This window comes from Cololabis saira, chromosome 3, assembly GCF_033807715.1.
Source record: "Cololabis saira isolate AMF1-May2022 chromosome 3, fColSai1.1, whole genome shotgun sequence".
NCBI classification, from domain to species: Eukaryota; Metazoa; Chordata; class Actinopteri; order Beloniformes; family Belonidae; genus Cololabis; species Cololabis saira.
In genome coordinates, this window is record NC_084589.1 from 17224135 (window position 1) to 17251280 (window position 27146).

The 27146-nt window shown below is 40.2% G+C and overlaps 1 protein-coding gene across 1 annotated transcript in view; it reads left to right on the forward strand.

Annotated features, from left to right (window-relative positions):
* LOC133426445 (CUB and sushi domain-containing protein 3-like) overlaps positions 1-27146 on the forward strand; it is a 289442-nt gene that overhangs the window by 59691 nt on the left and 202605 nt on the right. Inside the window, exons 4-5 of the mRNA XM_061716381.1 lie at positions 8610-8804; positions 16694-16940. Coding sequence (XP_061572365.1) covers positions 8610-8804; positions 16694-16940 — 442 coding nt within the window. The remainder of the gene's footprint in view (positions 1-8609; positions 8805-16693; positions 16941-27146) is intronic.

Consider the following 27146-nt stretch of genomic DNA (forward strand, 5'->3'; position numbering starts at 1 on the left):
ACGTCTTGATTGTGCCCAGATCTTCAGTGTGCCGGTCACAACAGGGTTGGCGGTGAAACTTGGCAGAGAGAGAGGCAAGGTGCTACATGCTAAAGCCAGTAGTGAAGAGGAGCAAGACGCCGACTCAATCTGGCACCAGCTATAGTGAGGTGAAGCAAACCATGATATTATTTTATGAACATTGGCTGCCCAATAGTATCCAATAAGATTGGGTAAGCCCAGCCCTCCAGCTGACCTGTTTCTACAGAGCAACATTCGGCTTGCTCTTGGACGCCTCCCGGCCCAGATGAAAGATGAGATCAGATCGTTTATAGTCGTAAAAAAGGATTTGGGGAGGAATATGGGCAGGCATTGAAAGACATATAGATATCTTGGTAGCACATTCATTTTCACGATCTGCACTCTCCCCGCTAAGGACAAAGGCAGGAAGTTCCATCTTTGTAAATCTGATTTGACCACTGCTGTTAACGAAGTTAAATTTTGTTCTCGCATCGTTTTCATGGATCTTGTTATTGTAATGCCAAGATATTTAATTCCTATTTCGGCTATTTTAAATGGTATAGTAAGCGGTGGTATGTCTATAGCCAGTTGGTTGATTGGGAGGTATTCGCTCTTAGCAATGTTAAGTTTATATCCAGATATTTGACCAAAGGAATCTAACAGAGTAAGAATGTGTGGGATGCTTGACAAAGGATCCCTCACATAGAGAAGCAGATCGTCCGCGTATAAAGAAACCTGATGTTCCACACCCCATCTTTCAATTCCCTTGAAACCCCTCTCCTTCTTTAGAGCAACTGATAGTGGCTCAATTGAAAGAGCAAAAAGTAAGGGGGACAACGGGCACCCCTGACGTGTGCCCCGAAAAAGAGCGAACGGTGAGGAATGCTGGTTATTCGTACACACTGAGGCACTGGGTGAAGAGTAAAGTAGTTTCACCCATGAAATGAAATTACTGTTGAAGCCGAACTGTCGCAGGGAGAAAAGGAGATAGTCCCATTCCACCCTGTCAAAGGCTTTCTCCGCATCCAGCGATATTACCACCTCTGGGCTATTGGGCGAGGATGCGGTGTGGATGACATTGAGAAGTCGTCTTATGTTAAAGTAAGAGTGTCTCCCCTTTATAAATCCGGTTTGGTCTTCTGAAATGATTAGGGGCATGACAGATTCTAAGCGTCGAGCTAAAATTTTTGCGAGTATTTTAACGTCGACAGGGAGAAGCGATATTGGACGGTAGGAGGCGCAATTTAAAGGGTCCTTACCCTTTTTAAAAATTAAGGAGATAGAGGCCTGCATAAGTGTAGGGTGCTGTTCTTCTCAAAGATAATATTCAGCCCTGCTTGGTTATACGTTTTGTCTGATTCTGAACTCACAAACACGCGGCGTGTGACTTTGAAGTTATCCTGTTTGATCCGTCCGAAGTAAACTGATAAATGCATGCCTGAGTGCTGATTCTGTCACGGGTATGGTGAGGGCCCAAAGCCGCAGAGCAGGTTTGTAACCTGGAGGGAATAGGCAGGGCAGAGACGAGGCAGGCAGGCTGGGTACAGGCGAGGTCGGCAACAGGTGATCAGTCCGGGGGAAACCGCTGGAAAGTCAGGCGTGACACAAGAACAATCTGGCACTGAAGCAGTGATGGGGGCAGGCTTAAATGCAGCCAGGCCTTTCGCAGGTGTGGAGCGTTGGCTTGATAAGGAGCCGTAGCCAACAGGTAGAGTGGAGCAGAGACAGGTGAGTGGAATGATACAGCAGACAGGAGATGTGCAGACTGTGACAGATTCTCCTGGAAATCACACGTCAAACAGAAAGCAGAAACATTAAAAGGTGTAACAGGTGGATGTGCCGGTTAGTTCTTCTCCCTCGTATATTTTTGTTGCCTTATTTTTTTTTTTTTGTAAATTTTATTTATGAAATGCAAGTCAGAGGCAAACAATGTATACAAATGAACAGTGGTTTACTTTTTTCTTTTTTTAAACATAAAAGAACATCTCCCTCCCTCCCTCCCCCCTCCCAAACCCCATAGACCTATCGGACAACTAACATGTTACCTCAGGCACGACATGGCAATGTAACATGCGAGAAAATAAGACAAAATAAATACCACAGGTCTAAACATAAAAAAAATAAATAAATAAATAAATAAATAAATAAAAAAAAAAAAAAAAAAAAAAAGACAAAAAAGGTGCTTGTCAAACATCGTGCAAAATGAGAGATGGTGGCTGCTTACTCCTCGGTCAACGTAGCAGAGTGGTTATATTGTGCTATTCTAAGGTGGCTGAATGGGCGACCACTGGTGGGCTGGCGTGAAGGGGCGAGTTCCACTCAAGCCGTGAGGTGAATCCTCAACCAGAAACTTCCCGAGCTGGGAGTTTATCAAAGTAGTTAAGTAGGGGTCTCCAGTGTATATAGAACCTGTCAGATGAGCCTCTGAGTGAGAACTTGATCTTCTCCAGTTTCAGAAGACATAAGATGTCATTCAGCCAGGTTTTAATTGATGGTGGCTGGGGAGATTTCCACAACAAGAGAATTCTCCTACGAGCAACAAGGGAAGAAAACGCAATAACATTATTTTGGGTGGCTGTGGTGCTATGATCGTCTGGGGGTTTGCCGAAAATAGCAATATGTGGGTTTGGTCTTAAATCTAGGCCTAATATATCCGAGATAGCTTTAAAGAATGATTTCCAGAATTCAAACAATTTGGGGCATGACCAGAACATGTGAGTAAGGTTGCACGGAGTCTGTGAGCATCTATTACATTTATTGTCTATTTTGTCTGGGTAAATCTTTGAGAGTTTTTCTTTACTATAATGAAGTCTATGAAGGGTCTTGAATTGTATGAGGGAGAGTCTAGCGCAACTAGATGATGAGTTAACAGCACTCAGAGCCCCCTCCCAAAAAGCTTCAGAGAGATTTATTTGAAGTTCTGACTCCCAGCCCATTTTAATCTTATTTAAAGTCGATTCGTCAGACGGAGAGAGTAAATTATATAAAAACGAGATACGTGCCTTTGGTAGAGTTTTGGCTTTGAGCACCAGATCTATCCCGCTAGGTGTTGGTATATGTGGGAACGAGGTCGAATGCGTCTTAGCGAAATTGCGCAGCTGTAAGTACCGGAAAAAATCAGAATTTCGTAAATTAAAGACAGACATTAACTGGTTAAAGCTCGCAAACAAACCATCAATGTACAAGTCTCCCAAGCTACACAGACCCCTATTTCCTAAAGCAGTATAATTAGGGTCAATCTTTGCTGGTATAAATAGGTGGTTATTGCAAATAGGAGTAGCCAGGGGGAGGGTGAGCCAACCAAAGTGACGTCTTGATTGTGCCCAGATCTTCAGTGTGCCGGTCACAACAGGGTTGGCGGTGAAACTTGGCAGAGAGAGAGGCAAGGTGCTACATGCTAAAGCCAGTAGTGAAGAGGAGCAAGACGCCGACTCAATCTGGCACCAGCTATAGTGAGGTGAAGCAAACCATGATATTATTTTATGAACATTGGCTGCCCAATAGTATCCAATAAGATTGGGTAAGCCCAGCCCTCCAGCTGACCTGTTTCTACAGAGCAACATTCGGCTTGCTCTTGGACGCCTCCCGGCCCAGATGAAAGATGAGATCAAATCGTTTATAGTCGTAAAAAAGGATTTGGGGAGGAATATGGGCAGGCATTGAAAGACATATAGATATCTTGGTAGCACATTCATTTTCACGATCTGCACTCTCCCCGCTAAGGACAAAGGCAGGAAGTTCCATCTTTGTAAATCTGATTTGACCACTGCTGTTAACGAAGTTAAATTTTGTTCTCGCATCGTTTTCATGGATCTTGTTATTGTAATGCCAAGATATTTAATTCCTATTTCGGCTATTTTAAATGGTATAGTAAGCGGTGGTATGTCTATAGCCAGTTGGTTGATTGGGAGGTATTCGCTCTTAGCAATGTTAAGCTTATATCCAGATATTTGACCAAAGGAATCTAACAGAGTAAGAATGTGTGGGATGCTTGACAAAGGATCCCTCACATAGAGAAGCAGATCGTCCGCGTATAAAGAAACCTGATGTTCCACACCCCATCTTTCAATTCCCTTGAAACCCCTCTCCTTCTTTAGAGCAACTGATAGTGGCTCAATTGAAAGAGCAAAAAGTAAGGGGGACAACGGGCACCCCTGACGTGTGCCCCGAAAAAGAGCGAACGGTGAGGAATGCTGGTTATTCGTACACACTGAGGCACTGGGTGAAGAGTAAAGTAGTTTCACCCATGAAATGAAATTAGTGTTGAAGCCGAACTGTCGCAGGGAGAAAAGGAGATAGTCCCATTCCACCCTGTCAAAGGCTTTCTCCGCATCCAGCGATATTACCACCTCTGGGCTATTGGGCGAGGATGGGGTGTGGATGACATTGAGAAGTCGTCTTATATTAAAGTAAGAGTGTCTCCCCCTTATAAATCCGGTTTGGTCTTCTGAAATGATTAGGGGCATGACAGATTCTAAGCGTCGAGCTAAAATTTTTGCGAGTATTTTAACGTCGACAGGGAGAAGCGATATTGGACGGTAGGAGGCGCAATTTAAAGGGTCCTTACCCTTTTTAAAAATTAAGGAGATAGAGGCCTGCATAAGTGTAGGCGGTAGGGTGCCCTGTTTGTATGAGGAATTAAACATTTCAAGCAATAGAGGGGCCAGTTGGTCTGAAAATCTTTTAAAGAACTCAACCGGGTACCCATCGGGACCTGGAGACTTTCCACTGTTCATTGACCGAATTGCGTCTTTAATTTCTGAAAGTGTAATGTCAGCGTCAAGCCTTAGGTTATCTTCAGGCGACACTTTGGGCAGTCCCAATCCTTCGAAGAAATCATGTAGACGGTTTTCCTCACCAGGGGATTCTGAGGCATATAAACGGGAGAAAAACGACTTGAAAGTGTTGTTTATCTTCTCTGGATCCGAGGTTACAGAGCCTGATCCATCTGTTATTTGAGTAATTTGATTTGACGCTGTTTTAGCCTTCAGCTGATGAGCCAGGAGGCGACCCGCCTTTTCACCATGTTCATATACCAACCCTCGAGAGCGCAGAAGGAGTTTTTCAGCTTCAGTAGTGAGAAGTAAATCAAGTTCCGTTTTAAGACCCGTTCTTTTCTTACACAAATCCGGTGTGTACGAAGACGAGAGTAAATTATCTAGATCTGCAATAGCTTCTTCTAGCACCTTCTGACGCGACCTCCGCAGCTTATTTGCGTGAGATGTGAAAGAGATAATTCTGCCCCTTATATAGGCTTTGAGAGTGTCCCAGAGTAGAGATGGGGAGGTCTCGCCGTTTTGATTAGTCTCACAGAAAAAGTTAATCTCTTCAGAAACGTGCTTGCAAAAGTCAGCATCCGCCAGTAAAAGAGGGTTCAACCTCCAATGTCTGAATCCCTTCGGCTTCATATTAAAGTGAAGGTCCAACACCACTGTGGCATGATCCGACACTGTAATAGGCAGGTATTGAGCAGAGACAACTGCTGGAATAAGATTTTTATCTATCAAAAAATAGTCTATACGTGAAAATGAACGATGTGCGTGGGAAAAGAAGGAGTATTTTCTTAAAGAGGGATGTAAGAATCTCCAGGGGTCAACAAATCCACATTGATCCATAAATACGGAGAGAGCCTGAGACATTTTCATAGGTGGAGTTCGTCGTGGATTAGACCTGTCCAGTGCTGTGTCAATAACACAGTTCATGTCTCCTCCCATTATCAGTTGGTGCGAGTCTAAATTTGGAATTGAAGTCAGCAATGAGTTCACAAAATTGTAGTCGTCCCAGTTGGGAGCGTACACGGAGGCTAGAATTACAGGCTTTCCATACAGTATGCCACTAACAATAACGTAACGACCGTTGGGGTCTGCTACTACCTTATCTGGCGTAAAATGAACATTTTTCCGGATCAATATAGCTGTGCCCCTAGTTTTAACAGTGAATCGAGAATGAAAATTTTGGTCAATCCATGGTCTATTTAATTTCTTATGGTCAGAATTACATAAATGTGTTTCCTGGAGAAACATAATTTCAGCATTTAAGTTTTTGATGTGTGTCATAACCTTAGTGCGTTTGATCGCTGCGTTCAGCCCACCAGTGTTAAGGGAAATAATCCTCACGGTCCGTCCACCAACCGCGCCCCCATTGGTCACACTAGCCATGGTTCAGCGCTCTGCAGTAAAATCGTCCAGCCAGCCTCAGGATGTAAGCAGCAAAAAGTGAGTAAGTCACCTGCACATTGACATCACAGCACAAGGTAAATAAAGTCGTAAAATAAAATACAGCAAAAACAAAAACAAAAAATAAAAACAAATATAAAAAAAACCCCACAATATCAGGCAAAAAGGTAATTTCCCATTTCTTCCCCGAAATCCCTTTCCACAAAACCAAACTCAAATATCCATACTTCCCTTTCTGCATCATCTGTATTCTTCTTCTTTCGTCTTAACTCTGGCAGCTTATTTAACTCAGTTTAAACCCCCATCATAATGAATTTAAATCCTGAACATATTACCCATAACGTTAACGGCATAACATACGTAGATATGCAAAGGCGAACCCCAAGAATAAATTAGGAAACATACCAGGCATTATCTACTCAGATCTAGACATCATGTGATGGTAGGAACTGCTCCTCTTCATTACAGCATTAATTTAAAACAATCTATAAATTGACCTCCATTCAACTTAAATAAAGTGACATGCTGTTCAAACTGAAATAAAGTCAAAAGTTAAAACAATTACCTTTGGAAAATCTAACAAAGTGCAACCTTTAGCACCAACATCTTGACTTTTATAATATAAAAAATATAAAGTGAACAATTCAACATTGTTAAAAATTAAACATATCGTCCTTGTGAAGTTACGAGTGTTAAGGCTCCGCCAGTCCTTGTTTTGGTCGTAAAACTCACCAGTGAAACATCCTCTCCTCAGGAGAGCTGGCAAAAATTAGCATGTTAGCACGTTAGCACATTAGGCGCAGGCTAAGTGCTCTCAGGCCTCGGCGTTTGTTTGTAGCTGGCCGCGAACGCGGCAGCCTCCTCGGGCGACAGGAACCGCTTCCTCGTCCCGCTCTCCAGAGTAATCTGAAGACGCGCCGGAAAAAGAAGCGATGGTCTCAGAGCGAGGTTGTAAAGCTCAGCCATCACCGGACGATACTTAGCTCGTTCCTCGGCAACCTCCGGCGTGTAGTCCTCAAAGATCTGGATCTGGGACCCACGGTACTGGAGCTTCCCTCGTCTCGTGCGGGCCTCCCGGATGATCAGCTCCTTCGTCTGGAAACGATGCAGGCGGATAATCACCGGTCTGGGCCGCGAGCCGGGCGGAGGTTTAGCAGCTAGCGATCGGTGGGCCCGGTCCAGCTCCGGGGAGGATTGAAGAGTCTGGTCGCCGAATACTTCCACCAGGAGGTCGGCGAAGAAGGTCGTGAGTCTGGGTCCTTCTATAGATTCTGGTAAGCCGACAATCCTGATGTTATTTCTCCGGCTACGGCTTTCCAGGTCGGCGGTCTTCGCCGCTAGCTTGGTGTTGCTAACGGCTAGCGTCGCACATCTCTCCTCCAGCGCTTGAATTCGCTGGTCCTGCAGCTCGGCGTTAGTTTCTAACGAGTCCATACGCTGGCCGTGCTCCGTCACTGTCGTCTGTATTTTTTCAAGGCTCCGTTCCAGAGCAGCGAACGTCGCTTTAAAGTCGGCTGCGATCCCAGCTCTGTGGTCCTCTAGCAGGCTAGCAATGTTAGCCAGGGGGGCATCATCCCCCTCAGGAGCGGTGTCAGCTGCGGCCTGTTGCCTCGAAGCTTTCGGGGTCTTTGTTGCTTTTGACATTCTACCAAGGCATATATGATTCTCCTTTAACTTATTTAACGCCCAGTCAATAGGGGTATTAGTGGAAAAAGTACGTTTTTAAAGGTACCGCTGCCAGAGCCAGAGACGACGCGGCTCCTCACATGCTCAACCAAACCGGAAGTCTGTTGCCTTATTTTTTAAATTTTATCAAAAGTTTACTTTGATTTGTCCTCTTATTCAGATTGTACAAGGCCACCTCTTCGAACTATATATTTAAGTCCAGTGGTCTATTATATTTGAAGTTAAATGCGCAGACTGCTAGAACAGAGCCTGAAAAGCAAAAACCTATTGGAAATCCCCGATACCTTCTCTTTGTTGTTGTTATAATAATTCTCTTCCAGACCAACTAAAAGGAACCACAAATGTAAAACTAACAGCAAGTAATATAAAGCATACATGCAAGGTCATCAAGGTCATCTGATAATTCAGCACTTTGGTGCTTTCAATAAAGTTGAATCTATGAACGTAATTGCAACTATCCCCCCTATTATTAGGCAAAGCAGTTATTATGTAGCATTCAAGAAAATGATTATAGTCTGCAGCCATGGCCTCCTCTTTCATGACTCCATGCCACATTTTATCACCTTGATTTTCTACCTTTTTGCTAAAGTACTTATTTTTATCTCACTTTTAGCTCACCCCAATACATTTATGAAATTTTGACTTTTGATGAGATAGCCAATGTTGAGCGTACAATATAATGAATTGTCATTTGTAACAACCCTATCTCATCCATTTTTTTTCTCCTTTTTTCTTGTCATTTTCCAGAGCTGAGAAGCAGCTCGTGTGGAAACCCTGGGGTTCCAACCAAAGGCATACTTAATGGAACCCAGTTCAACGTGGGTGACAAGATCCGTTACCGGTGCGTCACGGGCTACGTTCTGGATGGCCACTCGCTCCTCACCTGCGTGACCAGTGCAGCTGGCGTGTCAGTGTGGGATTTCCCTGTGCCGATTTGCAGAGGTAAGGTTGTCTTATCTCCAAACATTGACCTGTAATGCGTTCGTCTTCAGGCAACGTTTTACTCCAGCTGTAGCATGTCATTGCAGGTTATCATAAAAGAGTGCTTGATAGTAGTTTAGATTCATGCTTCCTTAAGAAATTGAAAATGAGGAGCGGATTAGTTTGGTTTGACCTCTTCATATTAATAACTAAGTGATAATTACTTTATAACGATTTGCAGAGGGATTGGAAGACTGCGCCTCATGTGCTAAAGTTGCACAAGCCTTCATGAGACCAAAAAATATATTTTTCTGTCTGATAGCATGATTTTCATTATGATAAATGAGTTGATTAGGGTTTCCATGGCTCAAAAGGTTAATTAAATATCTCTCCCTGTGGAGCAAGTAGTCTGAACAATGCTTTAAGAAAGATTGGTGCAAATTTAAGTCTTTTCTGCCTTATCTGATTTATTTGGGTTGCTATGTGTTCTGTGCACAGGTGTTTCTGATCTTAAACAAGAAAAAGTAAAAAATTAACAATAACACTAGTTTAATTTACATGCAGTAATAACTTACACCAGTTTACAGCATAACGATCTCTCATATGATTGAAAAATCATCAGTACTTGAGATGTAATACTGTATATTTCTAGGATATGGAGAGGTTAATATCTATATTTCCTCAGACGCTATTGTGCATATTGCGTCAGTAATTTGTCTCAACAAGCTCCTTTTCTCAATCTGTAACAAAACATATATTAATGAGATAAAAATAGAAACAAAATGAAGACGTGATCATGTCTTTGATACAGTTTGAACCTGGTGCCACAATGCATGCTGGGTCATCTAAGTACTTGTGCTCACATATGGTATTGATAAACGTTCTCACATGTGTCTTGAGCCGCCACTTGTGATCTGATCTCTTTAACCGGCTGTTTGTACATTGCTTGCATCACTCACTCGTCAGTCCGTCTACTGATGTTTCTGTAAAATCAGGCATGCCTACAGTGACAAGAACGATATCATTAACGGGACATAACATGATCCAGAGTCATATTTTGTCTGTTGGATAATTTTTTCATCACAGTGAGCCCAGAAACGAAACAGAAGCAACATGTCATGAAGGAAGTGAAAGGAACTTAAAATAATTGATTTGGGATGCTGCAGCTCACTTCTTCTGACAAAAGAACTCAAACCAAAGCTTTTAAACTCTTTGCAGACTCTGCAGTTGTAATGTTAAACCACCACTCTTAAGACAAAACTTCTCAAAAGATATCTGCTCATTATAAGCAGCAACTTGTGTACCCTTAATAAAATCCTTGGAACTGATATACAGTAGAGCGTTGGTGCTGCCTTCTCAGTTTCCTTATCTGCCATCACTGCAGGAATTAGTATGAGAGACAAGTAGGAGGTTTTTCTGATGCCGATACATCCTGAGAGTATATGAACAGTGGTTTCTACAGACTGTAATTTTCCAGAAACTGACAGAGCGAGAAGACACCCGCTGCCTGTGTGAGTCGGCACCAGCTCTGTATGTGGTCCTTCCGTGCGTCCCAGGAGACATCACATCAGCTGTGTGACTGGATCTGGATGCATCCTCAGCTATTGTTTTGCTGTTGTTCACTTGTAATCCATTCTCCACCTACAATGCAGCCTTTTTTCCCTTTTATGTGTTTAACTGAACCTTGTTCTTCTCTACTGACACATACTCCACTGTTATATTGGTCCTTGTGTAATTAAGCAGTTGCATAGTTGCTGGTTTAACAAAGTGATTAACCACCATGACTTTCTAATAGATGCAGTTTTACATATCAATATGTTGGTTTAAGGAATTCTGTCGGCTCTCTTATGTTCTGGAGCTCTTATTTTACCTGTAACTTCACAACCAAGATACAGTTTAGTCATGCCAGTTGCATAGACACACACACACACACACACACACACACACACACACACACACACACACACACACACACACACACAGATACCCTTATTAGGAATTCCCTTTATTCTTCCTCATTAGGACTGGGCTTTGGTCTCCACAAGGTCTGCTGGTCCCCATAAGATCAGTGGCTAGACCAAAAAAATATGTCCTAATGAGATTACAAAAACAAGAAGAAGAAAGCTGATGTTTTTATATTAAAAGGAAAGAAAAATCAGTACAACAGTTCCTTAAAAAGTCACTCAAGGTTGTTTGACTTCTAAAGAAACAGCAGTTTGCCTTTTCATGTATATTTGTTTATTCATCACCTGGAAGCTTGCACACATTGTCCAGAGAAGCAGATGCATTTGCTGTGTCAACTCCTTACACCCAGAATCATTTCCCAGAATGATTTTTGTCACTTGGGAGCCAAGAAGAAGGAAAAAAGTAGCTTTTTTTTAAGAACATTGTCACCATTTCACTGATCGAAGGCACTTCCCAGATTCAAATATTCCCTTCCAGTCTGAAGCAATCGTCTGCTATCGTTGTATAGTAAGATAGCTTCATCCAAAATCAAACACACCTTAGTCAGATTTTCTGAGTCAAAAACGACAAGCCTTACACAGCGATCATATTTATGCTCAGTCTGTGATTACTTTCAATTTTTTTCTTTACTTAATCACATCAATCCACTAAGAGAGAAGGAAATATCTTTACAGAAAAAGAGGTTTTGATTTAATTTTGATCTAATTAGTTCCCGCTTCTGTTGGACCGCTTGGCTTCAGATGTACAAAGTTATCTGAGTAAAAAAAGCGGATGTACTATAAAAGGGAGTCAAAGACGTCCTTTTTTCCTTTTTAACACTTAATCCCAAGAAATCATGAAGCCAGCAGAGCAAATGTTATCATGCCATTTTGGTTTACAGTGCAAGACTGAGAATAATTAAAATGACTTTGTAGGTTTTAGAAATGGCAAGCTTACAGACAGCGGAAAGCTGCAGATGGAGCGTTCTTTTCATTTAAGAACCATGTCAGCCTCCATTGCCACGGGCCACAAACATCACTCTTTCTCAGGCCAGCATGGGCACGGCTTTAGCCACAATCTCTCAATGAAATCCGGGCTGGCTCCTGTAGGTACGCAGATGGTCCTTTGATCGTATTTCCTGAGAGATCCTGCCCTTTCTCCTCATCACCGATTGTTTCAGGGTAAACTCAAAGCAACAAAAAACCTCTCCCCAATCCACCATCCACCCCCACTCCATCCCAGGGCAGTCTTTCATCTAGTCGCCATCTTTTTATTACAGTATCTTTCTCCTTCATGTTTCACCTAGTTCACTGTCCCTTTCTGGCGTTCAGAAAAGAAAAATTAAATCATGTTTGTTTAACATTTAGCTTTGGATGTGTTCATCACAGAGAAAGTTTGGAAAATAGAGCAGGGAAAAGAGTGAGATGCAGGGAGACAACCAAGATGTACGATTGTAGACCCAAATGGGGCAACTATTACATGTAATTACTAAAATAAATTAAACAAATTACTAACAATTCTTTTAATTCATAATAATTCCTAAAATAGAAGGTACTTTTCTGTGTAGGTAAATCATTTAGGTGTTTTTATTTTGCGTCATAGTAAGAAAGACTGATTTAAATAAATAAAAAATAAAAGTACTGCGGGGGAAATAGGCAGCGAGTTGGAGAACTAATAGCTATTGTGACTAATACTATCCGTCCCAGAGGCCTATTTTGATTCCTTTTATCTATCTAAATTGTCTCTTGACATTCATTAAACCAGCCAATGAGACGGCAAGCAGGGAGCAGCATGGCAACATGAGGATACGGTCTATTGATACACTGTCATTCAGCCTGCCAGCTACTGTCCAACAAAATAAGAAAATCAGGCCACAGAAAGCCGTGCTAATGTGAAGGGACCGATCACATAGTTCTGTCCAGAGTATTTTAAACCCTCAGCTATGCACAATATGAGGTCAAATCTCAAAATAAGGCTCTCACTTTACAAAATTGTTCAGATGCAGCACCGTGTTACATTTTACAGTTAAAATTTTAATGAAAATGGCTCCACATCTCATCCAGAAGGTACTATGAGCATGAAGACAGACAACCATTTTAACAGTATTTGAATTAAGAGCAGCGCTACCAATATAAACCTCCATACTTAAGATACATTGATTTCAAAAGACGAATGAGATGATAATGAGGGTCATTACAGACTATACCATGAAACAAAATGATAAAACACCTCACTTTTATCTAGTATTACTCCCGTTCCCACAGTACAAAATTGCTCATTGAATCCTCCTTTTCTTGGCTCATAATTCATTTAGAATTAGAAATTCCATAGAGATGGACACTGTAATGAAATGACCGCCAGAAATATGCATGATGCAAAATGAACCTCTGTGCCTTCTACAGATCTCCTTCCCATTCCTCAACCCCATCAATGTTTAACATGACTCGGAGCAAAGCAAAGGAGAGACTTACTGTAGACAGTCACTCCCTTCCATTAACACCAGGATTATTACAAAGGAAAAACCTGGGGTAGTGTAAAAAATTATACATGAGTTCCTTCCTTTTTATCCTTAAGGGTGAATACTTCTAAGTAGAAAGACAAGTGCTGTATATCTGATCAAAGTCAAGGGGGGAGAGGCTTAATCCGTCCTCAAGTAGCATTAGATTGCTGATGCTGGGGATGTAAATGAGCTCAGCTAAAGCTATCGTAATCCTCACTACCATCTTTTTTTTTTTTTGTTACTGACAGTTCTTTAAAAAGAGAGATCCATTTTCATTTTTAAACACAGAGCATGCTGGATTGATTAGCTGAGGAACACATTGTCCACAATTCAGTTTCTCTTGTTTTCCTGAGCTTCATTTGCAAAACTGAATTAAAAAAATTTCACCAAACATGGTGAGTGAATTTATGAAACCTGCAAAGCATTATGTGACTGAAGCTCCATAAAGTTTGCAAGTTGTACTGCAATAACAGTAGTGTGGCTGATTGTGATTTACAATGTTGTGCATGTGTGCTAAATGAAAAAGCAAAGCAAGCTTGTTTCTAATATACGATTTATGAATTTCTTTTTCCCAATTTTCCTCTGTAATTCATGTACTTTTTTTTGTGCACATTTTGAGTTTGACTAAAAACTAAAAATGTATTTATTTGAAGTTGCTTGCATTCAATGACCAGCATGCATTCGATCGAGAGCAAGCTGAATTAATTCATATCCCCCACTGTGTATTGATATTTGATTGATTTTGACATACCACGCATCATCCCATGATGCCTCAGTCGTTACAGATGTCTTAAAGAATCTTGTTGAACTGGGTTCCCAACACTCTTCAAAATATATATTAAAAAAAATTGGAAAATGTTTGTAAGTGGGTCCGTGAATCTCATTCAGAGCCCTTCAATTTAAGAGTCTAATGACCTTAGGATAATCAGCGTATTGATTCTTTCCTTTGTGCCTCTAAACTACAATTTGAGCTTGTCGACTGTTTAAGAAAGGGTTCAAACGATCAGGTGTTATTGTCCTTAAAGTTCCTTTACATTCTTTCTGCTGTTGCTGAAAGACCTGTCAACAACATCAGAACATTTTCATTGACCATCCTTTCAAAAGTGCATAATGCTGTTTATGTTCGGGTGCGTTATACATACAACATAAAAACAGTGTAGAGTCTATTCCAGTGGCGTTCAGACTGTGGGTCTGTATTTGCTCTAATGGAAGTATAAAAGGCTGAATAAATATTCAGCTCTCTTAAGCTGGTATTAACGTGTTTTGTTTTATTCCACGTTAAAATTCTCACTCTTAAGTTTTTTGTCCGACTCATGTCTGTTTTATGCGTATGTGGACACCTGTACTTACTGTTACCGAAGATTTTCACCGGTTCATTGTAGAATTGCTTAGAACTCAGTGAGTTTGATCAAATGTGAACAATATCATGCTGAACGTTTGATGTATAAAGTTGTATAAATATCTAATTATAAAGTGGTTTAGCTAAAGGTATTCATCACAGCGAATAAGTCTGTAATACCGCCACAGAAACGCTGAAATAAGTGTCCTTATTTTCACTTGACTCTTTTTATCCAGTAAAATACACATTTATTAACACAACATAGAGGAGTTCAAAAGTCATCTCCCATTGTCAACATAAGACGTTTAGATTAAAACGTTGTGAAGCACGTAATGAAAGAGACTTGATTTGTGATAAATCTACAGTGTGTAGCTAGAGAGGCTTCTCACATTTGTTTTCCATTTCTTTTGGGTGCTGTCTTGTCTCCTAAACAGCAGGCAAGCTGAGAATGAGGCCTGTATCTTTGTTACAATCTGTAACTTTGTAGATAGATACCAGTAAAGGATAATCAGTGCTCCTATAATTATGAAACAAGGTGAATCAATATTCTGAACTTGACTGGATGTCCCGTTTTAAGAAGAGTGGAGGAAGTAATCTTCGGTAAAGATGAATCAATTCAAAATTTGATCCGTAAAATTACGACTAATGCACTCTTACATAAGCCATATGTTCCCATCGTGGTTTTATACATGACGTCTTTTATCACCGCCTCATACTTCTCCAAATTGTATGTCTTTAAAACAGGAAACTCCATCTTCATTAGCACTTTTTTCTCTCCAAATTTGCTTTTCTGACCATTGAGACACTGAAAGTGACATTGCTCCTCCACTTGGATCCTGCAGTAGTTTGATATCATTCCAAGTGATACTCTACAAATCCGAAGAGCTCTTTTTGATCTTAAATGCATTTTGGTTATATTTCTTGGGAAGGGTTTTATTAAGTACACTTATAATGGCCTAAACCATAAACGGATCGCAGGGTTGAAAAACAAACCCCAATGTGGCTAGATTAGACCTGAGCTTGGGGTAGTACGAATGAAAAGTATCACATAATAGCCATTTCACTCCCTGTGAAGCGCTTCTGCTAATGTTTCAAAGAATAGAGCCGCCCTGCTCATCTCATCACCATTTTTCCTTTTTTTTGTTTTCTTCATCTTCTCTTCAGTTTGATATCCACGTTCCTGTTCCTTGTCCAATCGTTTAATGCAGCATACAGGCATACTTTGAGGCTTGCCGCTCTGACAGCCCTGAAAGCAGAGCTGAGCCATCAATGGTTTCAGCTGGCACAGCTGAGTGTCACGTTGTCATCTTAAATGATATAAAAACTGTGAAAACCCTGCCATCATTTGGATTCTTTACAGAGGGAGCTAGGGGGAAAAATGGATACAGGAATCAATGGGAGGGGTGGTGAGTAATAGTAGAAGGAGTGGGGCAAAAGAGAAAAGCTGCATGGAGGGAAAGAGAGCAAGCCACTGTTATGATGGAGAGCATTAACATTCAGCTGACGCACCGCGCCTCCTACATCGGAATTTTTCTTCTCTTTTTTTTTTGTAGCATTATAAGCTCTGTTTATCAGCAGTATTTTGTTTCCTGAAACTTTACGGGGATTTGAGGAAACCAAGATCAATTCCTAAGAGGAAAAACCACAAGAAATATCAATTACATTTCCTCACATGTTTTGACAGTAATGAAGACAACTGTCAGAATAAGCGAGAGATTAATTGATTTGTTAACTTGTCAACTGATAATTACTGTTAATTAGCACTTGTCTGTTCACGTTATTTTTGCCGCTGCAAAGAAAACACAAGCCACCTTCAAACTGTCTTATTGCCAACAGCTCTGCCCACGTGCTAAACCCGGGTGTAGATGCTGCGATCGAAAACCTGAGAATGTGTGACAAATAAATCAAGATTTGTGTTTGAATGGTCTCCACAGTTCAATGTACAGATTTCACCTAGGTTTTTCTTTGGTGTGAAGTTATCCGAGTAGACAACCACAGATGTTTAATGCCAGCAGTCATTTTTTTTCCTCCCATCCAGCAAAAGGCCTGAAATAACCCAGAATACATGCGTCTCTCTCTGTCACTCCCACCCACCCCCACCCTGGGCTCCTCTTTGGTGACTGACAGCCGAGGACACGTGCGGTGGCACCCTGAGAGGCTCCAGCGGGCTCATCTCCAGTTTTGATTTCCCCGGCGGTGACTCCCCTGGCAATGGCGGAGGCGGAGGTGCCGGCGGCCTGGGCAGCAGCGGGGAGTGTAAGTGGACCATACTGGCAGATCCAGGCGACACCATCTCTTTGGTGTTCACAGAGTTTCAGATGGAGGAGAAGTCCGATTATCTGGAAGTCGAAGGATCTGAACCGCCAACCATCTGGTGAGTTGACCTCTGTGGAGAGATGAATGTTGGGAGGTGTTTGTGTTGCAGTGGTTAAAGGGGACCTATTATGAGAACCACGTTTTCTCTTGCTTTAACATATATAAAGTGGTCTCCCCTCAGCCTGCCAACTCAGAGAAGGAGGAAAGTAACCAAATTCTGCAGTGTCTGTACAGCCGCCCGGATGAGCCGTCCAGTGTGATGTGGCTTCTACGAGCCGTTCAGATTCTGCTCCCTTTCGTTGCGTTTCGTTGCGTTGTGTAAATGCGATTTACATAGGTTGGCCTGCGATGCGTGAAACCACGCCCACAACTAACTCCGCCAGCCGGAGCTTCCGCCATTTTTTCGTAGCGGTGTATCACGTCATTCAGGCAGCCGATCAGCACAGAGCCTCATTATCATAGCCCCGCCCACTCAGAATCCTGCATAGATAATGAGGTTAGAGACTGGGATGCTAAAGACATGGCTCAGAGGCTGAATTTCTAATTCATTTAGCAAAAACAATCAAAAGCTTGTTTAAGTTTAAGACATTCAAGGTCTGTTTAAAATAGGTGTTAAATGCCATAATAGGTCCCCTTTAAGCATTCAGGTTTTCTACTGCATTGTACAGTGACAGGAGGTGCATGCTTGGCGTTAACATGATGATACCAGAAACGTGTGTGTGATTTACATGGCATGAAGTTGTGGATATGTGCAGGTTGAATCTCCACATATTATTACTTTATGATGTGCACTATTCTGTCAAAATAAATGATCCTTGTTCAGTGAAATAAATAATTAAGGATCCTTTCAGGGTTAAAGTCTGATCACCATTAACATATACATGAGCATGTACTATTCAATTAGAGCTCTTCATTTAATCATACCCATTTCTTTTATTATTTAAAAAAAAAAACAACCTAGGAAAATAAACCTTTTGTCTGAGTAGCTGAGTTTGGATGTTTTGTAGGTCTTCATCTGCAAACCTGAGCCAAACTTTCTTTCTATCTCTTCCCTATTTTCTAATACACAAAAAATTACGAGGAAAAAAAAATTAAAAAAAATCATAACATTGATGAAGTGGTCCAAAAGGAATTATATCAATTTTAAACAGTCTTCCTCTAAGCATAGGGGCCACTTGCACAACTCTACCATTTTGGCTTACGTCCTCCAAACGGAGGGGCTGCCACAGCAGATCAGCAAAGGTTTTTATTTTTTATTTTACACCAGATGTCCTTCTAGAAAAAAAAGACCCTGGGGAAACGCACACAATCATTCACACCTATGGATGATTTATAACCACCAGGTCACCTACATACACTATGTTGGACTGTGGGATGAAGCCGGAATAGCCGGAGAAAAAGAAAAACCCACACAAACACGAGGAGAACATGCTACTTCACACAGAGAGACTCCTGCCGGGAGTCAAACCGCCAACCACAAAACCCCTGTGCTGCCGATGGAGGTCACTTCTACAACACAGTCCGAGATATATTCGCGTTCAGTCTCTTGCTCGGTCACCTCCGCCATGATGGCTCCTTTAGCTAGTTTCATCACTGATGAAGTGTGACATTGTGCTGTAAAGCATTGTGCACTTGTCGCATCGCACAACTACGATGGGAGTTCAAAGTTACTTTGACTTGGTTTTGCCTTAAAAAAGACTGGAGACAGTGAGTTTTCCAGTTTTCCTTCAATTGAAAGTGAAACTGATATCTTAACATGAAAAAAAAACATGCTTTGTGCTGCTTAAAAAAAAAAAAAAAAAACACAACAGCCATATAAAATTCAAGGCCTTTTTGAAAACCTGTCCTCTAAAACCTGAATTTTCAGCCTGTAAAGAAACTAGCAATTTAGGGTTAAATCTTAAATCATGCCTTTGCTCTTACCTTCATAAGAAAATAGTATTGCAATTAAAAATATGATGCTTTTTACATGATAAAGTTGTATATTCTCTCAAATAAGTGTTTAGATATTTAATTCATTGAGAATAGACATTTATTATTTTATTTTAATACATTTTTTACCAATAATATATATAGTCAGGTTTTCAAGCAGCAGGCGGACACAGGTGTAGCCTGAACTCACAAGAAATGAGAACCAAACAATACTAAAGAGCTGGGGAATGTGCAGGGTATAGTTGAGGGCACAGGTGCAGGCCATAAAGTGGAGAATTGAGGAATGCTGGGAGTTGTAGTTTAGTTTCAGGATGGTCATCAGAAGGCTGGCTACGCTGACTGATTTCATATATATATATATATATATATATATATATATATATATATATATATATATATATATATATATATAATATGTGTATGTACGTATAATTTACTGTATAGCTGACTGCATGAATATGACTTAATATTGTTACAGTATATTTACATTTGTATGATTATTTAAAGATAAATTAATCTATATTTCTTTACATAGATAGTATGTACATCTTATTTTCATGTAATCGGTATACATCAACCCCCCCCCCAGCCTAGACACAAACATTCAACAGGTTACATGCTCACTCACATGTACCACACCACACATTCACCACACAGTCACCAAGCTGCACCCTTCACTGTCTCGTCCTTCCCCCCCCTGCTCTTTAATATCCCACTGTCGGTGATTTTAGTCCTCTTTGACAGAATCAGGTTTGGTCTTTTTAGGGGTCAGTGAATATGGTAGTGTTAAGAGAGCTGGTGAAGGACACACACTCTCACACACACCCATGCACAGAAAGGAAAAACACCTCTGTTACAAGATCAAAAGGCATGTATATGTTGCTTCAGGTTTTTTCCAAGCTTGGTATTGTTTTTATGTAAATATGTTTATGTATGTATGTACACACATTTATTTGTGTGTATATATATATATATATGTATATATATATATATATATATATATATATATATATATATATTTTCGATTTAGATTTTTTTGTTAAAACTACAAAAGACAATGGAATAAATTGTTTCAAATATTTTATCTTTATTTTTAATAAAAAATATCAAACAAATTTCCCTATTGGGAATGAAGTGCAATTGAAAGATACTGTAAATCCTCCTTGAGGAGAAGGCAAAGATGACTAGACGAGCTCTGTCTGTAATGCAGCCAGCTGCAAAAAAGGAAAATCGATTTTCCGATTTTCCTTTTTTTAACATCGATTGTGATTAATAAATCCGATTTAGATTTAAAATCGATTAATCGCACAGCCCTAATATATATAAATATATATATATATATATATATATATATATATATATATATATATATATATATATATATATATATATATATATAAATAAATAAATAAATAAATAATAGAATAAAATCAATTTAAACATACACTTAAAAAAAACGTAGAAAGTACCAAATGCTTCATGGGAAGCCTTATTGAAGTCTCCAGTGTCGGGTGTGTTGAGGTGTTTTGTGGATAATAATGGACAAAAACTCATGGTAACAACTCAGTCATCCGCATCTGAGGTGCAGGGATGCTCAATTTATATTAAAAAAAAAAAAAAAAATCATTTTGGTCATGGCAAATGTGCTGATACATCCGGCATTCAGGGGTTAAATGGGTTATATCGATTCAAGAATACACTATGTCCCTGCTGCCACATGGCCATGAAATATTGAATATTGCATTCCTAATATTCTCGCTGTGTCCTTTGTTCTTGTCAGTATTCAGTGAAATGTATAAAGAAATTGAAATAAAACAGATATGAAAGAGAATGTTTTCTCCCTAAATTGTAAGTGTAGCATGAGGAAGATGGACATGTGAGATAGCTGTACCAGGAGATGACTGGCCACATAAACAGCCTTGTGCCTTTTCATTAGTTCCTGATTAAAGCTTTGATCACATGATGTCTTGGTGTACATTAGCACAGGTAGGTTGTGTTTGTTCTTACACTGCAAAAAAAAAAAACATTTCAAAGAAAGTAAAAAAAAAAAGCCCTTTTCAATAAGATTAGACTGTTTTTCTGGTTTTAAGAATTCCAGGAAAGGGAATGTTCTTTTCCTGTTAGCAAAGATATTTTTGCTTAAAAAAAATACAATTTTGACTAGATTTATTGAATATTAGTCTTACTGGAATATTAATACTATAACTGTTGCTTCCCTGAGCTCTTGCCTCTTAAAAAAATACATTTTAAATCTCACAATTCCTATTTCATGTTCTAATAATGACAATAATAATTAAAGACAAAAGCAAATTATCCAATTGAGTAGGCTTAGTGCCACTGCATCATAGAGCTTTACCTATAGCCTATTTATGCCTCGTGGAAGATTGATTTACTTTCAAATGCAGCTGTTTAAAATGCTTTTAGCTGTTATCATAAATACATTCAAACATTAAGTTCATTTACTTAGCCATTTAGGCTGTAAAATGCTAAACAAAACCATTGTATTCAGTTTTAGTGATATTTGACCTGCTGGATTTTATTTGAAGCGGTTTCGTGGGCATCATGCCATGTGCTCACACTGTCAATGAAAGCAGTCACAGTTATTTTCTAGTTAAGTAATTTCAATATTATCAACCTTTAGGAAATGGTAATATTCTTTGAAACTCATTATATCAGAAACCATATGAATCAGTCTCTGGTTATATCCACATTTTACCTCTGCTAAGATGGTGATTGGTTGTGACAGTCCAACCTTTTGAGAGAAAGGAGTCTCATTGACCATGGGCATATTTTTTCCCCCCATCTTCTATGAAGGCTGAATAGTTGGAATGTGGTGCTCTCACATTTGCCCCCTATCTGCTCCTTAACAAGAAAAAAATGAAAAATATACGTGCATCTTTAAATAATTTGCATTGGTTGCTTTTGAACAGAAGGCATTTAAAATATGCCTCATGGCTGTGGTGTAATTAAATCCATTTAAAAAGATTATTTTTTTTATAATTCAAATCATACTTAAAATACAAATCCTTGAAAAAAATGTATTTCTAAAAAAACATCCTTTCTTATACTGTAGGTATATTTCTGGCCTTTTGATGCACTGATTCTGAAATGGATTAAGCTTCTTTCCTTCAGGTTAAGCTCATCTTTCTCCTTCACATTTTATTGAATGCAAGCATCCGCATTATGTGTGCGTTTGAGATCCTGTTGGCCATTAATTATAATTCACCAAAAGAGGCTCTAATAAATCAAAAAGTCTGCAGCTCCGTTATCCCTGAGAGTTGTGAGTCAGAGTCAGAGAGCGAGCGAGAGTGAGAGAGGCAGGCCGTGTGTCAGCGAGAGAATGGAAAGGAAAGGTGGTCTGAGTGTGGCGATGACTGCTAAGTATTGCATGTTGACACAGTTAAGAGGAGTGTGACGGAGGGTCAGTGTGGGATGACAATGATGTGTTTTGACAGACCATCAGGTAACCCTCTTCTCTCAGGTATGACAGCACCAAAATGGACTCCTTCACTGACAAAAATGTCTATTTGCTAATGCCTCAGAGCCACCGTGGCAACTTCTAACATTTTGTTTATATTTGACTAGATCTGTTTGTTAATAATACCCTTGTCCATAAAATACTACCATATGATATTGCCACTCTTACAGGAGGCTGTCAGGTGGTGGAAACTCAAGGTCAGAAATGGGCAAAATTCCTAAAGAAAAATTCCCCAACCTATTCTTCTTTTCGAGTCCGTTGCAATCTCAGATGTCGTTCTGCCAGTATCTGGCGCAGGTCACAGCTGTTGGGGTCAGATCCCGGGGACTGCACTGGGGGGCAACGTAACAGTCGAGTAGGTGGGACATTGTCTGCGCTGCTCCACAGCTGCATGTGTCTTCTGTCTGGGAGCTCCATGCTTTCATGAGGGCTTTGCATCTCCCCTGCTCCACTGAGGTCGTGTCCGTTGGCGAGGCATTCAGTCGGGGGGATTCCTCTCTCCGTCCAGTCATGGGCTCGTGTGTTGAGCTGGTTCCATTCATCTTTCCAGATGTTGGTCCTTCCTGTTTCTTTGGTTATCTGGACAGGTGGGACTGTCTGTAGGAAACTGGCTCTGGATTTCAGTCGGGCTGGGGGTGCTGTGTCCATGCAGGGGGGACCTGGTATCGAACTCCTGTGCTCTTTGCTCGGCGATGATGGATTGTCTGATGTAGGGGGGGGGGCAAGCTATTGAATCATGGACATACGTACATACTTAAGGCTGGATTATGGTTCTGCGCTACACCAACGCAGAGCACACGCCGTCGCCGTGACGCCGTCGTGAATCCTTCGGACTTCACTGTCCATTTCGCCGCGGTGCAGTACCCCCCGCAAGCGCTAGGGGGGTGCGTTCTTTTCCTGAAAGGTTTATCCGACTTTTCCGGTCACAATGAATCAAAGAGATAAGGACAACTATTGTGCAAAAAAACAAAACAAAAAAAATCACACACACGAAGAAAAGAGCGCTGAAAGTTCACGACTGCTTCACGAACCAGAACCGGAAATGTGTTGCTACCAAGCAAACCAATCACAGCCCTCTTGGTCTGCGTTGGTCCGCGACCTCTTGACGCGTAGTTACCATTTTTGGGACGTGCGCCGCGTCATGCACGGTGTGGCATGCGCTGTGGGGTGCTCATTGCGGCGCAACTTGCGGCGCATGCTCGGCGTCGATTTAACGCAGAACCATAATCCCGCCTTTAGACATGCATACATACATACATACATACATACATACATACATACATACATACATACATACATACATACATACATACATACATACATACATACATACATACATACATACATACATACATACATACATACATACATACATACTTTTTTACACACTGTTTCTGGATATTAGTTTAGTTTCCATTAGATAAATAATGTCGTGTTGTTGATTAACTGAGGTCATGTTGCTTAGTTTAAACACTTGAGTAATTTCTTAAAATTGGCAGAGGGCATATTATCGTTTTTCCCATCAGAACAGTCACATGTGTAGAAAAAACAAACAAAAGCCACATTTTAGGGTTACTTATAAAGTTTACCAAGTAGCACTTCTTGGAGTTGTATTTGTCTTTTGCATTGTTGGTAAAAAAGCAACAAGAATATGAAATTCCAGTATGATGTTACCATATATCACCGAATGTCAGAGGCTGTCAGACAGGGTTCTCCTTTTAAGAGTTGCTATTCTTGAGGGATCTGGTGAATCAGAGTGCACTGAGGCCAGCACGTTAGAGACGCGGCCTCAACTCTGCCAGGTAAACAAACAGACTAGCAAACAAGCACGGTTCAGAGCGGGTGAATCCCCGATGTCCATAAAACTCATCACTCTCGCTCCCTCTCTCTATTTATGAGCGTCAGTGTCTTTGTACAAGGCTGCGGGACGGCTAAACAGTCAAACATCCTAATGTATAGCAACAGCTTTAGGCAGAGACAAGCAAACTGTCAATTTACCCTTGTGTTTTACAACGATGGACAGCCTGGAACCTCATACTCTGCCAGATTTATTGTTGCCTAGTCACCCTTCTCAAGCAAAATCACATAAAATGTGGACCTGAACTTAAAGCATATGCCAATATGTTATTAAATGTGATTTTTGTTATCACCCAAACCTATAAAATGTTATGTTTTAAAAGAATACTACTTTATTTCTTGTTAAGAATTCTAGGTAATTCCAAAAGGACAAGTCAGACAAATCAAATATGCATACATTTCTCATTTATACTTAATGTAACCACTAAAACTATGCATTCCAAAATTATGTAATAAAGTTCCTTGACATTTCGCGAAAGGGAGGTACATGACAAACAAAAACTATATACCAGGTTTGGATGGTTACAAATGTAAAGTCCTGGACCACAGGGCAAGAAAACTGATCTGCAGACACCTGCTCACTCCTGAAAGCTTTTAGTCTTTCATGAAGTGAAAAGTTCGATGGATCTCTGCAAATGAGTTGATCAATATCAACTGTTTTCAAGCTGATGAAGCTTGACGTAAGCCTGCACATCAATCACTTTGAACAATATAAATAAAAAGAAAACTTTTTTCTTCTTTTTGTCTTTATTTTTTTTATCAACAACTGACAGTGGGGTTTGGACATGTGGAGAAAAACAGTTCTTTGTTATTCAGTTGACCTTTAATATGATTGTTTAGCCCTGTACACAAAAGGGCAAAAACAACAAGCACCAGATTACACATCAGTCATTATTTCCAATATGGGCAACGAAAAGCCTAAAAGGCTTTGCAAAAATATTTGACACGCTGTTTGCTGCATCGCATAGTACAAATTGGACCAGAAAATGTTATGATTTTTTTCATTCGTATCGCTTTGTGTTTACCTCATTTTCCGCCTTTCGATTTAGTCTCTTGCAGATGTTTCCAGATGCTCAGTGAGACATTTATTCTGCATGCTATAAACATACCATAAAAGCGCAGATTCGTCCTGATTGTCTGCACACGAGGCAACATTTTGCTTGGTTTGTTAAATATTAACGATCCTATTCAAACACAATGGCTACATAATTGTCAGAGGGAGATTAAAATATTCAAAGGTTATTTAAGTGAGAGGTGTATTGCAGCTAAACTGTGGTTAAATTATCATTTGTATTAAATAGTATCTTCTCTCTGGGAATTTTTATTGATCTGAAAACCCATCAAGCTGTCTCCAAATTCCTTGTTCTCCTGTGGTCAATCCTGGAACACTGCAATGTCAATAGACAATTGAGTCAGTGTTTTCTACCAGAACAATGGCTACGATCAGATGCTGGTCACACAGCCACTGTTTTCAGAAGTCAGTGAGCTGGTGGATCGGCATGCATCAAGCTGTATGTAAGCATCTCTTAAACGGCAAGTGATGAGGGAGCAGCAGATCAAATGGAGAAAAACGACTTCCCCTTCTTATCGTTCAAAGAATTTCCACAATTAATCCCCCCTGTCAGATTTTATAGCGTATCTGTGTGGAGAAAAAGGAAACTCTCCTAACCCATATCTTTTTATTTTGACACGTTTGAATGAATCACTCTTTGTGTTGCATTTCGATGAAACTTCTCTGTGAAACCAGATAGAGACACCAGAGGTTTCAGCCTATCGCCGTGGCATCAAGGTCACGTTTGGCCACAGTTCCTTCCCAGTGAGGCTCAATACCATGGTGTTTTGATGATATTGCTATGCTTTCTTTAGCCCCCATATGCTTTTCAATCGTGCACATTTTACTCTACAAACCGCTCTTACATGTTGTTCAAACCTATAAAATCTCAGAAATATCCACCAATAGTCCTTTAAATTCCCCCCAAATCAACCATTGTGAAACTGAGCACATAGAAACACTGCACTTTTGCTTAGAAGCAATCTACAACTACCCATATTGCATAACTATAAAGGAACAAATGGAAAGTTGAACTGCATCTGCAGAAATATAAAAGCCTTTGTAGTTTCTCATTTTTTTTACAACTCAGTATATATAGTTGTAAATGACATAGTAAGAAGACAGAAGACAGCTTTTATGTACCTTTTTTAGTGCACTGTACATGTGTATTTGTCTCCATCATAGTGGCATTAATAACGATGTGTGTCACTATTGGCAAAATGGTTCTTATTTTTTTAATTTTTAATTTTTTTCAAATATATCACTGGTCTTATAAAAGTGGTCACACACTGGCCACAGAAAGGTTAAAACGTGTGACATAAAAGGCAGAGGTCATTTTCAGCTTTAGGTGGGCATAGTTTGACAGTGATGTCTTATTTCCTCTCAGCTCAGTCACATATAACGTACAGTACCTGACAGAAAATGAAAAGTCCACAAGGAGTTGACATCAGTTTCACAATCGTATGAGATATTGCAAGTCCTTCATCTCTGCTGGCCGTCTGCAGAGTAGCATATTTGTTTTCTTCTGGGAGTGTGTTCCTACTGGGAGCAGAGGCTGCAGGGAGTTGTAAGAAAGTAAAGCAGACGTCCACTGACCCCACCACAATGGATGGTATTCTTTTTGACTTTATACTTGCATTTCTCTTTATAGGCAGGAACTTTTTTCCCTCCTGCAGTTATCGTATGAATTCACCTGCAAATATGCTCATTGGAATGAATCCTCTATAAGATGCCATTAAGAGTTTATTTGCAAATTGATGGGGAATCATGTTTCCCTTCCTCTGTCAAATGTACCTTTATGGTTCTAATATATTCACCTCCACAGGCCTGAAATTTCCAACATCACTCTTGTTTTGTTGGAGAATCTGTGCATCGTCTGGATAAGTGCAGCTTTATTATACCGATCCATTTTCATTTATACTTCTAGAATACATCTTTTGAAAATT